The sequence below is a fragment of the Ischnura elegans genome, chromosome 1 (assembly GCF_921293095.1).
Source record: "Ischnura elegans chromosome 1, ioIscEleg1.1, whole genome shotgun sequence".
Classification (NCBI taxonomy): Eukaryota; Metazoa; Arthropoda; class Insecta; order Odonata; family Coenagrionidae; genus Ischnura; species Ischnura elegans.
In genome coordinates, this window is record NC_060246.1 from 109985151 (window position 1) to 109999628 (window position 14478).

Genomic DNA, 14478 nt, shown 5'->3' on the forward strand with positions numbered 1-14478 from the left:
ATGTATTCACAATACGTCCAGTACGAAGTTCACATCCTTTTAAGTCCACACTTTCTTTTTTTGAATATTTTAAGGGACCGCTCATACATTTGGCACGTTGAAATTTATTGGGACTGAATTCATACTGCCCTTTTCCACACTTTGACACTGGCAAATGTCAACTCATAAAATGAAGATGTACAATATTAATTTGATAATATATTCATCGTCTTTTCTCATAATAAATTTCATTCCTCGAATCATTTGAAACAACATCTAACATTCGATGCAATTGCAATGCATCATAGAATAGTGCAAACATTTTTGCCGAGGAAGATTTGACTAGCCCAGACTATTCTTATAATATTTGTTGCTGAAAATTCTGTTTCCCTCTCTCCTTTACAAACCTTTGCAATATTGCCTCAGAAAAGTTTTTTCAAATATGTTTTGAGCATGTCTGATTGATTTATTGCTTGCTTTCCTCCTCTACAACTTGTAAAGCATCTTATCACGTATGGGCACTATAATCAGCTTGCAAATTCTTTTGGTCTTTTAATTGGGGTTCTTTGTCTCAAATTTTTTGCAATGAGTCCATTGTTTATTGAAGTTATTTAATACTTCTAATTTGCTTGTCGTGGCAAATAAGATTGATATAAAAAATTAATCTTGGTGTAATGGATGAATAATTCTCACATGAAAGTAGTTCTTCTCATGGTGTCCTCCCAAAGATTAAGCACTTAATGAACTAGACTCAACCGAATCAAGGTAATCATGTACTCAACTCTTAGTTTCGAAGAAAATTAGCTCTTACTACATCACAGTTGATTGCTTACGTCTTTCTTGGACGTATTATATGCTTCTATGAAATGACGAGGCTGGCAGTGCAGGATTACTACGCCACTTAAGGAGCAGTAGTCTCCATAAATGTTTTGTTTGAGAAGAACTTCCAGAAAGATAGGATTAGTACCAAATACATTACCACTTCTGAATAAGACTACACTAGTGAGCTGGAAATGAGGTGATGTGAAAAAGATATTATGAAGTATCCTGCAAGGAAGATTGTTATGTAGTTGTGGGTATAATAAATTCTTGGAGAATACTTTAACCTTCTCGCACAGTAACTGTTTTTTTTTTAATTAAAAATTTTTATGTAACCTATTCTTCAAAATTCAATTTCGAAAAATAAAACTTCTCAATCGAGACTCAAGATTCTCTCTGTAAATTCATTGAGGGCAAAATAACTCAAGAGTCACATTTTACTTATAATTATTTCTTTACGTTACCAGTTATAGAAGCATCTAATAGTTTTGCGATAACTTCTTTGCCGAAAGGAATAAATTAACAAATCTAAGAAACCTGATGCGCCGTTTGCAACGTAATGAAATGCTCATGTCTACCATAGATTCGTAGTACATCAAGAATCCCTGCATCACTAATGGATTGGCATATTCCAATTTATTCATGAAAAACATTGCTAATGTAAAACAAAAGTAAAGAAGTTTAACGATGGTATAATGGGGACTACAAAAATATACTGATCTAATGGTAATGAAAAAAATTATCATTTCCGAATTGAATGCTCATATAATTTTTCTGCTATTGCCGGCTGTCAGAACCCGTGTTCATCTCACAAAATATCCCCATACATGACAAAACGGCTTTTACAATTGTATTGGATAATGATATTCCGAATATGTAAAACTGTGGTCTCTGTCGGGGAAACATTTAGGGAAATAACTTACTTCATTTTGAGTATGATACAGTTACGTCCCTGACGCACAATATCAATATCTTAGGCAACATTTTCGGACGCAAAGATTTTCAGGGATAAAAACAAGAAGATTTGTCAAGCAACGCTCGAGGAGTATTAGCTAGAACGCCATTTTGCACCCGTATGTACCAACGTGCCACTCAATAGCCACGCTTGACTCCAGAGTGAGGAAGAACATCTCATCAAAACGTTTAAGTAAATATCGCCAGTACTAAAGCCGGCAGGTCGGAATTGATCAGTCTTCGTCACTTCACAGGGCCCTCAAGCGAGGACCTCAGGAGCAAATTTTGCGATCCTTGTTTTTTGGGCATCAGCATGACAACAGATAGCGCGAGCAAGAGTACCACACACGCCACTCCGACCGAAGCGGCGACGAAGAGAACCCACTGGGCGGCGAAAGTAGCTCCGATATCCACCTCTCCGTTTGTTGGGCTCGAGCCCCCGTCGCAGCGCTCATCCAGCGGGAGTCCGGTGAAGTTCGTCTGGGGGCAGTCAATTGACCCATCACATATCGCCCTCGAAGAGAGGCAAGAGATGCCATCTGGGCATTCGAAATCACAGTCTGGATTGTCACGTATCTCCTCTTCCTCCCAGACCACCCGCCCTTTCTTCAGTCGCCTCACCACGATCAGCTTCTTCGGAGAGATCTCGCTCCACCTCAAAGCGAAGCGGAAACTGGCCTTCGAAGACTGCGACCAGAGCTCCACTGAGGCACCGCGCCTCTCCACGCCCGCCGGCCAGGGTCGACCCCAGTCTGGTGGCAGTATCTCCACCAGCGAAGTGGCGTTCTGTCGGCAGAGGACGACTTCGCCCTCGGCTAAGGAGTTTTCACCGAAGAACCTGATCGTTACCCTGTTAAGGTGACAGTCCGATGGGAGGAACAAGTACTGGAGCTTCAGAATCGCTTGCCTTCCCGGAGTGACCTGCACCGACCACGAACAGTGCAAGGGTCCGTCCGCTTCGGCGTCGTCGGCATCGGCGGACTCTAGAAACGGTGGATATCTGATGACTCCGTGATGCCCAGATTGAGACACCTCGGAGGAGTCTCCACAGCCGGAATCGGCCCTCTGGAAGTGATAGAGACCCTCGAATCTGTAGGTTGAAAGATCCGCGTGGGCGGAGGAAGAGATCCGATGCAGCTGGAGACGTAGTCGCATCTCATTCACGCTGGAGTAGAATACGAATGGAGCGTCATGCGTGTCAAAAAATGTAGAGCCCCTAATACAGCCCAGTGGCCTTGACGGATGGTGCTGACCACCGTCCATTACATATATCACATCGTCCGTGATAGGAAAGTCTTCGCTATCGCAGGAGGTTATGGTGGCGGACCTGTTGTGGCCGAATGTCACTTTGTGGAATTCGAGCTTAACCCTCTCACCCGTCCTACCGACGAAACGGGCATGGCAGTCTACAGAGCCACCGGAATGGGCCATTATTGAGTCGTTTTCGTCTCCATCGCTTTCGTTTGCGCTATTGTAGGAGTTTGAGGATCTAGTCTTTGTCGCCAGCAGCAGCGGAAGTCTATCTGCCAACAGTGAGAAAGGACCTGAAATAGCGTCCTCGCTTCGCACCAACATCTGGCAACCACTGGAACCCACGAGCATTTGATTGCCTATGCTCTTTTCCTCCAAGAAAGCGTAAGAGACGGTGAAAACGAACTGGCGCCCGTCAAAGGAACCACCCTCACTATGGAAAACTAATCTCACTACATCACTATGGGACACGTAAGGTTCTGCCGACGAGAGGGAATTTCCATACGAAGGAACGTGTTTCGCTTTCTTTCCCTTAGATTTGTGCGAAGAATTGCTGGCCATTCCCTTAAGTCTCTTCTTAGGTGTCCTTTCACCAGTACAGTACGAACCCACGAGGTCGCCGCTGTCGTACAGCGTTAGGCGATCCAAATCACAAGTGTTTCCTTTCGCTTGGAAGGAAGACAAGTATATGCGCACTTTTTGCCCCGTCTTACCTTCTATGACATAAGTGCACTCGGTACCTGGAGGATACCAGTGGCCTGGCGAGTGAAACTCGCCCTGGGAGCCATCTTTCATCGCTGTGAACTTCCAAAAACACCCAGATAGCGGCATTACCTCGCCGACACGTGGTCGTGGGCTCGGCCTGACTATTCCCACTGTCAAGTAAAAACCGTCATGGTCCATCGACCCGTGTGGTGATGAATGGAACTCGACAATGACGGATCGACCCCTGGCGACCACGGACGGGAAGAGGCCCTTGCCACAGAACCTAGCCACCTCCTCAGAGGATGAAGTGCCCTCCAGCCAATCCCTGACCGCCACGTAATCACCAGGGCACGCGTCTACCGTTACTTCTTCTGAGTGTTCCCCGCTCCATCTACGCCTCCATCCCCTGAGCCTATGTAGGTGACGAGCTTCCGGAGTCCCGACATCAAACACGTCGAAGTACTGCCCACCTACTGCTATCCTCCCTCCCATCTCGGACGTTTCGTTGTAAATGACCTTGTGGCGACAGGTGACGTTCCTCGGGTAGAACCCTGGGTAACCCGGAGATGTTATGTCACAGGGGCCGCGGCAATTGAGGAAAATCCGGTCACAGTTGCCATTGTCGTCGGACACGAGGGCTCCAGGCTGCGGGAGGGCGAGTTCTTCGTGCCGTTCAACAGCTAGGCGACGCGGTAATACCGAAACAGCAGCTTCGAAGCGGGTCTTCGGGCCGAACTCTTCTGCGTGGAACTCGATGACAACTGGACCGAACCTCGCGGGCGAGAGGAAGAAGCGCCGACGGCTGGGGTGGTGAGAGGCGCGGGTAGTGTAGGAAGAGAGCAGGTTGCCGCAGTAGGAGCCCACTTGGTCGGGCGGTCGTCCGGCGTCGGCGATGCGCAGATATGCGGCGGGTGAGCAGGGATCGACGGGAGCCTCGGACGAGACGGTGGGAATGTTGAAGTGGCGGAAGGCGATCTCGAACACATCCCGGGGGTCCACCGTGGGAGGCGCCAGTCGGTACACGCAGTGGATCGGCTTCCCCCTGTTGCTAATTGTGAGACGAGGACTGCCGATGGTCTTGGAGGTTCGGATGGTCTTGTTGCAGCCTGTGGAAGGAATGAAAATGATATCCAGTGAATAAATGTCTTCGAAAATATTTCGTTCAATTTTTTAGTACGTCTAAAACACCTGTATCTATTAACATAGTCAAACAAGCAATGAAATACCGTTTGTGATCACATATTTTCACGAATATATACGCTTCGTCAATATAATTGTATTAGTATAAATTACTTATATTTTAATAGCATGTTACGTTTCGTCAAATTCAGTCAATTTCTTTTCATCAAAATGCCATACCTTATAATGAGTAACTTCATTTAATAAATTTTTTAATGCTTAACTATATGTGTGATGATGACCATGCGTCTTTTTTATGTCTTTTCACTTTAGAGAACCGAAAGTGAAACAGTCTTTCCATTTAATTTCTGACAAATGTCTCAAATTTAATCGGATTGTTATATCGTAAACAGATATTCTGGAATAAAATAAATTACGGGCATTGGAATTATAGTAATTTTATTGCAATATTTTCATATGGCGCTTAGTGAATAACACGCATGAAGTCACATTTTGGACAATGTAGCCTTCCGTTGTAATATAAAGGGTGGAAATTAATAATAGTTCACGCATTTTTAACCCTCGATAGCTGATGGAAGTGAGAACCAAAATTGTCAATGATATTTAAATCCAAAGCACGCCATTTATTAACTGCAAAAACTTTGAACTAAGCGCTCCATTTGTCCGCGAGTATGCCCTGTTGTCGAATGCTCTGGGAAACTCATGGCTTCGAATGCTTTATCTGTCGGAGATCGCAATTTATGGCACAATATTTATCCACAATGAGTTATCCCCGATGAAGGCCAATGTTTTTGGGAATTTTGCTGAAGCGATGAGACAAATATCCGGCCACCATGGAATCTTTGATGTGATGAGAAAGATGAACATCTATTAACTATTTAATTATTGTAGGATCTTGTTCTTTCCCGGTTTTTTAAGGCCAACTCCACAATTTAGCGCCAAAAATATTTTATCTCCTCGATTTCATTGATCAACGAATTCTTAAATATTTTGCTCTTAACCGTATCCTACCTGTTTTTCTTTCCTTCATCGGCACACTGGTGGTGAATCGGTTTGAACTCAGCCTAATTGCAAAGTATTCCACCTTTTACTCGTCTGTTTTTGATATAAAAAAAATTCCCACTCCTATTCTGACGGGGGAACCTTTCGAGATGCTATATTCTCATATTTGGGGGGCCTCCCGCGGTGCGAGGGTAGAGTCGTGGGAATACGGAGAGTGTGTTTGTTGTATGGCGCACAAGAGTGACTGCGGGAGAGAGGAAAGCACACTGAGCGTGTCAAATCGAGTGGAGATGACAAAAACATTTTCGCTCTTTTCCCTCTCGCTCTCACGTAGGGTGACTCCACTTCCCTAACCCTCCCCATGGGCGTCCCTTTCATTCTCCCTTCCGTCCGTGTTGGTAAGCCTTAGCTAAGCTGTTAGCCACAGCCCACGTATCCCATTGATTGTGACTTAAAAATGCTAGTAAAAGCACAATTATGGGAGATTTTGTGACATCAAATCATAAAAATTTTTTCACATTATTAGATATTTGCTTTACATATTTTACATATTACATTATTGTAAGACGTACACTGGATATATTATACGATCAATATTCAACGCTGAAATAATGTATCAATGACAAAAGAACTGTTTGTTAAAGATGCTAAATTCCTTAAGTTGCATAAAAGTTACCTATGCTAATGACTACGCTACGTTGAGCACACAGTCACACGATGACGGCGTGAATACAAGTTTGTTTATACCTCCGGTTTATATTCCCGTACTATGACTATATTTCACTATTGCATCACTTGACTCGTTTTACAATCTACGAACTATGGAATTAGTCTCTAGATAGGGAGCCCATTAGGTTGACACGCTGCGTCATCTGTGGATGACGTGTTCACGTCATCGCTATGATAAGCCTGCGGCCGTTAATGGATGATCATTAGCTATTCTGCTGGTGAGGGTCGTGGTAGCAGACACAGCAGATCATCTATCATCCCCCTAGATCTAAAATCACATAGCTAGACTGAAATTTTGTAATAATCTTCATTTACTCGTGACTTTGAGCGTCCGCCATTGTGTTTATTTTCGTCCTCGGCAGCCTAGTTTGTGTGGGGGCAGATCCCCCCTCTCTCCGTTATCGTCGGAGGATCATGCGAGCAAGGAAAAGGGTCGTGGGGGAATATCAAGGTGGGAGGCTATTGAGGGTTAGGACGCATTCGGCGACTTTCCGCCAAAATGCAAGGGAAGGATGAGATTTATGAATTCGGAGAAAGAGAGACAAAGAGATCCCATGTACGGATGCAAAGGAAAACGGGAACGAGATAAATCCCACCAATAATGCGGTTTTCTATATGCAGAGTGGGATGACCGTGTAACATGGGAATCAATACACTATTTCAATATTTACATTCAACCACCTCCAAAACTGCCGAGAAAAATGAAGAAGAGGGAACGCGAAAATCGAGTATCCTTGCCATGAGGTGTGGATGTTATTTAGCACTGCTTTTATATTGCTGTAGAAAAATTGGCTTGGACTATCGTGGCAGAAGAATCGTATACCGCTTTTACTGTGACCAAGTGTTCACAAATCGGGCGCTAGAAGGGAAATATTTAGAGACAAAAGTTTACAAAGGGGTTCAATAATGATAAAAATCTATCGCCACCACACTGTTAGACGTGACTAGAAGAAAGAGAATAGAAGATAAAGAATTGAAAGGAGTTAAGAAGGACGGATTAATTCAACCTGCTGCGCTGCGATGATAATATCGTTATTCTGGCAGGAAGCAAGAAGGATTTTAAAAGAACTTAAACCAGTAGCATTAGGGGGAGGGACTAATAAAGTGCCTTTAAAAAACAACTCTAGGATTACAGTGATGTGAATGAAGTAATCGTTTTTGGATACTTTGTATTCTAGACTGACATACCAGGAAAAACTAGCTAGCAATTGGTTTCGGAGGAAAAATATACAAAGCCTTATAGAAAAAAAAATGGAGAAAATATGTGTTCCCTCATATTTTTGGAATGCCTTTATATTTTAAGGAAGCCATTGCTTCGCAAGATTGATGATTGATTATCTAAATACTTTTATATTTGGTTACTAATTAAAACCTATAATAACCTGGAGATCCAGGGCCACTTTCCAAAAAAATGAGTTACCACTCTTTCGCGTGTTTCCGAGGCCGATTAAGGAATATGGAAAAGTATTTAGAAAGAAATTTGACCTGATTTCAAAATTTCATTATCAAATTACCCAATTTTAAAATAATGGACTAAAATTGAGTTTTAGTGACAAAAGATTTAATTTTTATTGTCCTTATTGTAATAAATAACGGTAGAAAACAATTTATCTTAGTGCACGAACAGAAAAGAGCTAGAATTATTGTCTTTGGATATAACGTCTAAAACCACATTTTTCCCCTTATCCCCCCGACATCTTCGTGACAAGAAAATCGTCTATTGGTTCCATGAATAGCATCAATTTAATTCTTACGGACGACTCGTTTTGGGTCAAAACCTCACTTCGATTTTTAATCTAATGATGCAAGGCTTACTTAGGTATAAAACTTTGGCTTCCATTCTCTTTATTCTGGTAGTTTAATAGGCTGTATCACCATTTTTCCCGTGTCACACGATTCCATTGTTAGGCTAACCTTTTATTCCATAGAGCACTATGTTAAGAGGCTGTGATCGAGTGTTTATCCGTTAATAGTCTGCCAAATGTCATACTAACTATGATGAATCTACGGCGCTATCTCTACGATTCTCTCTGGAGTCCATATATGCCTGGCGTTATTCATTTATTGAACCCCCCACGTATGTACGCCCCTAAGTATCTCCCATTTCCCACGTCTGAGATGGGAGATAAGTGAAGTGAGGGCGACCGTGTTCCCTCTCGACCGTATATTGTGTGCTAATATCGGATCTAACCCGCGGGATAGCCTCAGTTGCGCAGGTACAGCGATATCCGATTCGCGGAGCAGAAAAAGAGAGCGTGGGTGGATTCCGAGCTCTCGGCAGCAGAGTGGGGAGGACGGCGTTCGGCCGGTGATTAACGTCGCCCCTCGTGATGGCCAACGAGAGCGTAATTAATTCTTTATCCGGAAAAATATATGCGTTTATTGTCATTGCGTTTGCGAGAGGATCACTTGCGGCCGAGACGCGTGCATGGTGAACTTTCTCGCATCTAACTAGAGCTGCGGAAGCGATTCTGAATGTTGTTGGTTTATTTCAATCCCAAACAACATATAGACGGAATTGAATCCACAACATAACAAGGAGAATAAGTTGTCAGTATCTGTAGATGAAAATAATTCTAAAAATTTGCCATGCTTCTCCCTCGTTCATGCGATTGTGCTTCTTGCGGGAACATTTTTGTCTTAGACTTATTTTATTAGCTAACTGAATTTTGTTTTACTATTAAGGTATCGTTGGCTAAAGGCAATGGTCAATTGAAAGAAAAAATTAGTTTGAAGAGTATTTTCCAATTCTCTCCGAGATGCGCTGCGGTGAGGATAGACAATAGAATCTTCTAGTTAGGCCAAAATATTTCATTCACAGAATTATTAACAGAACTATTCGGATCGCCAATTGCCGAGGAGAGGAAAATACAGGTGGTAGGCAGAGGGAGAGGAAGGTGAAGGGATCGAAGCGGCAAAATACGTGGTGAGTAGGTATATGTGTAAGGGCCACAGCGTCAGTTAGCCACGTGTTTGTCTCAAGCGTGGTGCCCAGACCCAAAACCGATACAGTCTCAACTGGTTTCATTTCGTGCCAGCTGATACAGCCCCACCCTAGACTGATACCCCCATTGCATTCTTGGCGCTTAGTCGCTCGGCCCCCGTTAACTCGGGGGTCGATCGTGAGCCACGGCCTTTCAAAGGGGCACCTCTTTCTGCTGAGGTTTAGGTACGACTCGGAGAATTCTCTCTTGCCCTCAATTCAGCCTCTGGGGCTCACGATCCTTTCATTGTTATTTCCCGCAGTCCAACTTTTCATGAGAGAGAGAGAAGGGGGAACTGATTTTTTAACCCGTGTGACAAAGGTGAGGGTCGTACGAGGCTGAACTCTGTTAAGCGTTCTGTCGAGAGAAATGCTTTGAACGTTGTCGATCTGAAATTTCCCCTTAAAAGTCAATCGCGCAATTTTTTAATAGAAAATTCTTGTGCTTTGGTGAGATTGGATGGATGAAATTGAAAAAACAGAGAATATTTTGAGTGTAAAGGGGAAGATAATCAGGAATAAGAGGAAGTGAAGCTGTATGAAAAGATATGGTAGAGAAGCATAATCGTGTATGGATTATGCAGATGGAGGGAAGGCGAGTTTTTTTTAATAAGACTGTTGGGTAAAAGGGATGAGAGTGGGTGAGCTGGAAGGATAAATGGGAGAGACACGGGGACTCCCAAGTGGGGGTGGGAGGGGAGTAAAAGAGAATGAAGAATGGGCAAGAGGAGGGACATTGGCGAAGCTAGCGTACGAGTTGGAAGAGGACGGGGTGTCAGAGGCATTGCGTTTGGCGGGGGTGTGTGATGGGCACCCTTGTCTGGTGTGGAGTGCAGAATAGGGAAGGGGCGGAGTGGCAGATGGAGATCGAAGATAAAGGAATTAAATACGGCCGAAGGAAGAAGGGAGGGGGAGGGAGGGGGCGACTGCTGTGTGTGAAGACTGCGCGGGAATACTATATGGCGGCGGGTTAAGCCGGACAGTGCACATGTGCGGGCATAGCTGCGGGAAGTGACAGTTTGGAGGAGTGGGTTGTGCTTGGGAATGGTTCATTTGAGTTTTGCTGTTAATGGGGGGTTAGGGTGAGCAGGAGAAAGAGGATTTGTAGGTGAGAGAGGGGCTTATACGGTAGACGTCCACAAGGAAATTGACGGGGTAGCCTTCGGTGGTGTTTAGCAGGTGGACTGAGAGGAGGCATCCTGTTAAAGGAGAGATAAGGCCACCTTGCGAGCGGGTTGAAATATGGAATGGACGGAAGGGAAGGCTTTGGAAGGAAGAAAATCTCAGTTTTACAAATCTTGATCTCTGTTTAAAGAATAAAATAATCGAATAGAAAGTGAGAGTAAGATTTAGTTTGCTTCTTTTTAATGACGTATCGATTTCAAGGCTTTGATTTCTATATAATCCATGAATAATGATCATCTCTGAACTCTCTAAATACAAATGCAGTCTATTACATTTTTTGTAGAACACATAGTAAGTTTTCGTATATTTTCATACATGTGTTGGGACCTTAAGTGTTCGAGTGCTATGATAACTCACTGATTATGCACACTAAATTGGATGAAATATTTACTTTGATTGCTATATTTTATCTAAAATTGTAGCATTATTCTCAGTCAAAAGTTTTCTCCTACTTTGAATGCATATCTGCCTTAAAATCATGCCTGAGTAACCATTGCTTAAACAGAGATATTATGAGAGCGAGCGACAAATTATGCAGGAGTTGAGTCTAGTTGAAATGTTTCATATTAGTAGGCACTTAAAAGGGGAAACATATTAAGATAGTGTGGGTGGGGAATAAAGTGAGACGTGAATAAGCCCACAAAATCACGTTCATTATTGAGAAACTGCTAAATTTAATATATTGAATTTCGTAAATGGTGAGTTCCGCTCCAGTGGTGAATAGCTAAAATTGCTATTCCAAAACGCAATTCCTCAACTTAAAATAGATTGGGATCATAAATAGGGCGATCTAGATTTGAATTTTACTTTTCTTAATTGGTTATTTTGTTTCATAAACATGACTTAAAGTTGCTACAATTTGCGAATGTAGAATCTACCTTCAAGTCACTCTGGAACCTAATATATGTCAATTGATCGCTCGCCAAAATATAGGACATTTTCGGCAGGGAAGTAATCTTTATGGCGTCAAATTGGCACCTCATACAATATCTTTGTTGACAAAGGAGAAACGAAAACATACGATCCCCCTCGTCTCCTATTCCTCCGCATGGTTTCTATTTAAATATTTCGACAATTCCACTCTTATGCCAAGGCAATGTTGAAGCTGAAGACGCACTACGAGGAAGATGTAGATTCCTCTAGGAACAACGCTATTCTCAAATGCAAAACAAAAGCATTGGGAGAGTGCATTTGAGAGACGAGGACCACCCTATTCCTACCAAACTGAGCGCGATAGCGCTGCGATGCGAGAAGAGAGAGACAGGAATGTAGATGGGCAAGATAATGCCAAGGAAGAGAAAATGAGAAAGAATATGGGTTGTGGAAGAGAGTTTGAAGAACTGAGGAGAGAGAAAGATGAGGAGATATGAAGAGCTGAGGCTGTCCTCGGGAGCGTCGGCAAGAATTGTGGATCAGAGACACCCTCGAGTTCTCTCATTTGAAAAGGAAAAAGCTTGAGGGATGGAGGGGAGTGGGAATAGTGGAGGGGGAATGGAGAGGTAAAGACGGAGGAAAGAGGGGTTTGAAGTGGTCGGCATAATAGAAGAAGCGCTTCTTCACACATTCATCTCCTTCCTTTATCTCCATTTCATTTCGCTGATGTGATTCTCCCCTTATTTATTCGCGTTAATAATCGTCGTCTGGGATTCCAACCTCTTTCCCTTTTCTTTGCGTTCATCATAATTTTCAAGAGCACGCGGTTTAATGAGCGCGTGATGAGTCTTTTCCCTCAAAAAAACCCGCAAGCACTCTAGAGACTAACGAGGCGTTTAAAAGGAGTAACTCGTACTTGGAGGGTGCTCGCGCATTGCTGTACGCGAGTGAACCCGCGTGCTTTTCTTATGACGTTTTCGCCTTAACGCACGCGTCAGGGACAGAAGTGGGGCCACGAGGTAAGAGGAAAGAGATGAAGAAGGAAAAGGATTGAAAATGGGGAGAGAAAAGAGGGAGCGAGGCAGGGGATCAAGAAAGGGTTCTCTCTGATCCCCTCGGCGTTTGTCACTCGCAATGAAAGATTTCAACTATCGCTGTGGGCAACGGAAAAAACGAAAATGAACAGAACCTCAAACATTCTTAAAGATGAAGAGGAGGCGACGCAGAATGCAATTAGGAGGATGAGACTGAAAATGCCTTTGCCTGAAGAGTATTTGCATCACTGGTACATAACCACGGCTTAAATTTTCATTTGATTGAAAACTGTTAAGTTTGAGCGATGGGGTAGAAATATCGACAGGAGATCAATGAAATGAGTTGAAGCTCTGACGCATATGAGGTACATATGTGCCATTCAAGCGATAATTCTTCAATGCCTTTAGAGTTACGTTTGATTTCTATGGGAAAAGCATCACATTCTTTCGTTTTCATAGTCATCGCTTCTATTTCTTACCCTTGAAAGTTTATTTTGCTGATGGAATAAAATCATGTTTACCGGAAATATCACAATGAAAGATAGATTGATATGGGCCATGTTTACAATATAGCAAATTTGATTTAAAGAGAAAATAGTATTACCGTTGCTTATTCAGGGGCTGATTAAGGCAGTTCACTTCTTAAGGAGGCGATTTGGTGGTTATCAACGTTGATTTGAGAGAAGACAGATAAGTGGCTTTTATAATTTCCCTAAATATCTTCAATCATTGTATACTGATCTACAGAAGTAAAAACTTTCATTGAGGAGCCAACTGATTACCATGATTTGTTTTTTACTATCTTTCCAGATTCTTCAGAAATTTCGGAGAGGTTCGGCCGCCCCTCCCTTAATCCGATTTGTATGCATTATTTCACCGGTTTACGCTTGCTAAAAATTATACCAATGTCATTTCCTCAAGCGTTTTAAGGTATTAAAACGTTGGTTGAATAATCAAGTTTACCTTCAGCAACTAGAACTACGAATAACAATGCCTAATGATACATTATGAAAATGGATAAGCAATTCCAAGCGGGTCAAGCATATAGACTAACATTTACTCGATTTTTTAAATGTGAAGTAAGATTGCTAACCTGTGAGGAAACTATCAAAATTTGTATCCGGAAAAATTTAAAACCGTCCGTATATCTCACACGTTGCAAAACGAATAATTCTTTCATTTTTCTATACTCATCACATGTTTCCACATCGTAAATGTTTTCTTCACACAAAATTATTTCACCTACTTTAGTGCAACACGCACCTTAAGTCTGTCTCCATCTCCATTTTATTTTCTCTTTTTTTATCTTGACATCATTTAATCAATGATTAAATAATTACTGAAGTATAGGTCATAGGTCACATATAATGCAAAACGTTGTTAGCCAAGGTTTCTGTTTATTTTAAAACATTCATCAGGGCTTAGGTTTGCACATATTTGTTTATTGATAGTAAGAAACAAACAAGTACGTGAAAAACTTAGCCCTGATGAAGGTTTTAAAATAAACCGAAGCCTTGTATAGCAACTTTTGCATTAATTATGACCTATACTACAGGAATTATTTAATCTCTATTTTGAGATTTTATTCCCCCTGCCAACTGTACCCCTATAAAAACTTCCAATCGGTATTGGAAAGGCGGTCTGTGTTTCACTCACAAGGCGATTGGGGTGAAACATGGGATCTCCTTAAGGGGCCGTGCTATCTCACTCATTGTCTCCCGGGGGCGGGTTGTGGGGGAAAAGGGGTGGACGAGTTATGCTTCCTCCTGCTCACCCGCCCCCAGACCTCTCATGTCTCGCAACACCACTGGGGGTTGCGCGGGT

The 14478-nt window shown here is 42.7% G+C and overlaps 1 protein-coding gene across 1 annotated transcript in view; it reads right to left on the bottom strand.

Moving 5' to 3' along the window:
- Positions 1-311: 311 nt before the first annotated feature.
- The window catches only part of LOC124167908, a 90586-nt gene continuing 76419 nt past the window's right edge, over positions 312-14478 (bottom strand). The window contains exon 2 of the mRNA XM_046545978.1: positions 312-4814. Within this exon, the coding sequence (XP_046401934.1) occupies positions 1996-4814 (2819 nt within the window). The 3' untranslated portion in view covers positions 312-1995. The remainder of the gene's footprint in view (positions 4815-14478) is intronic.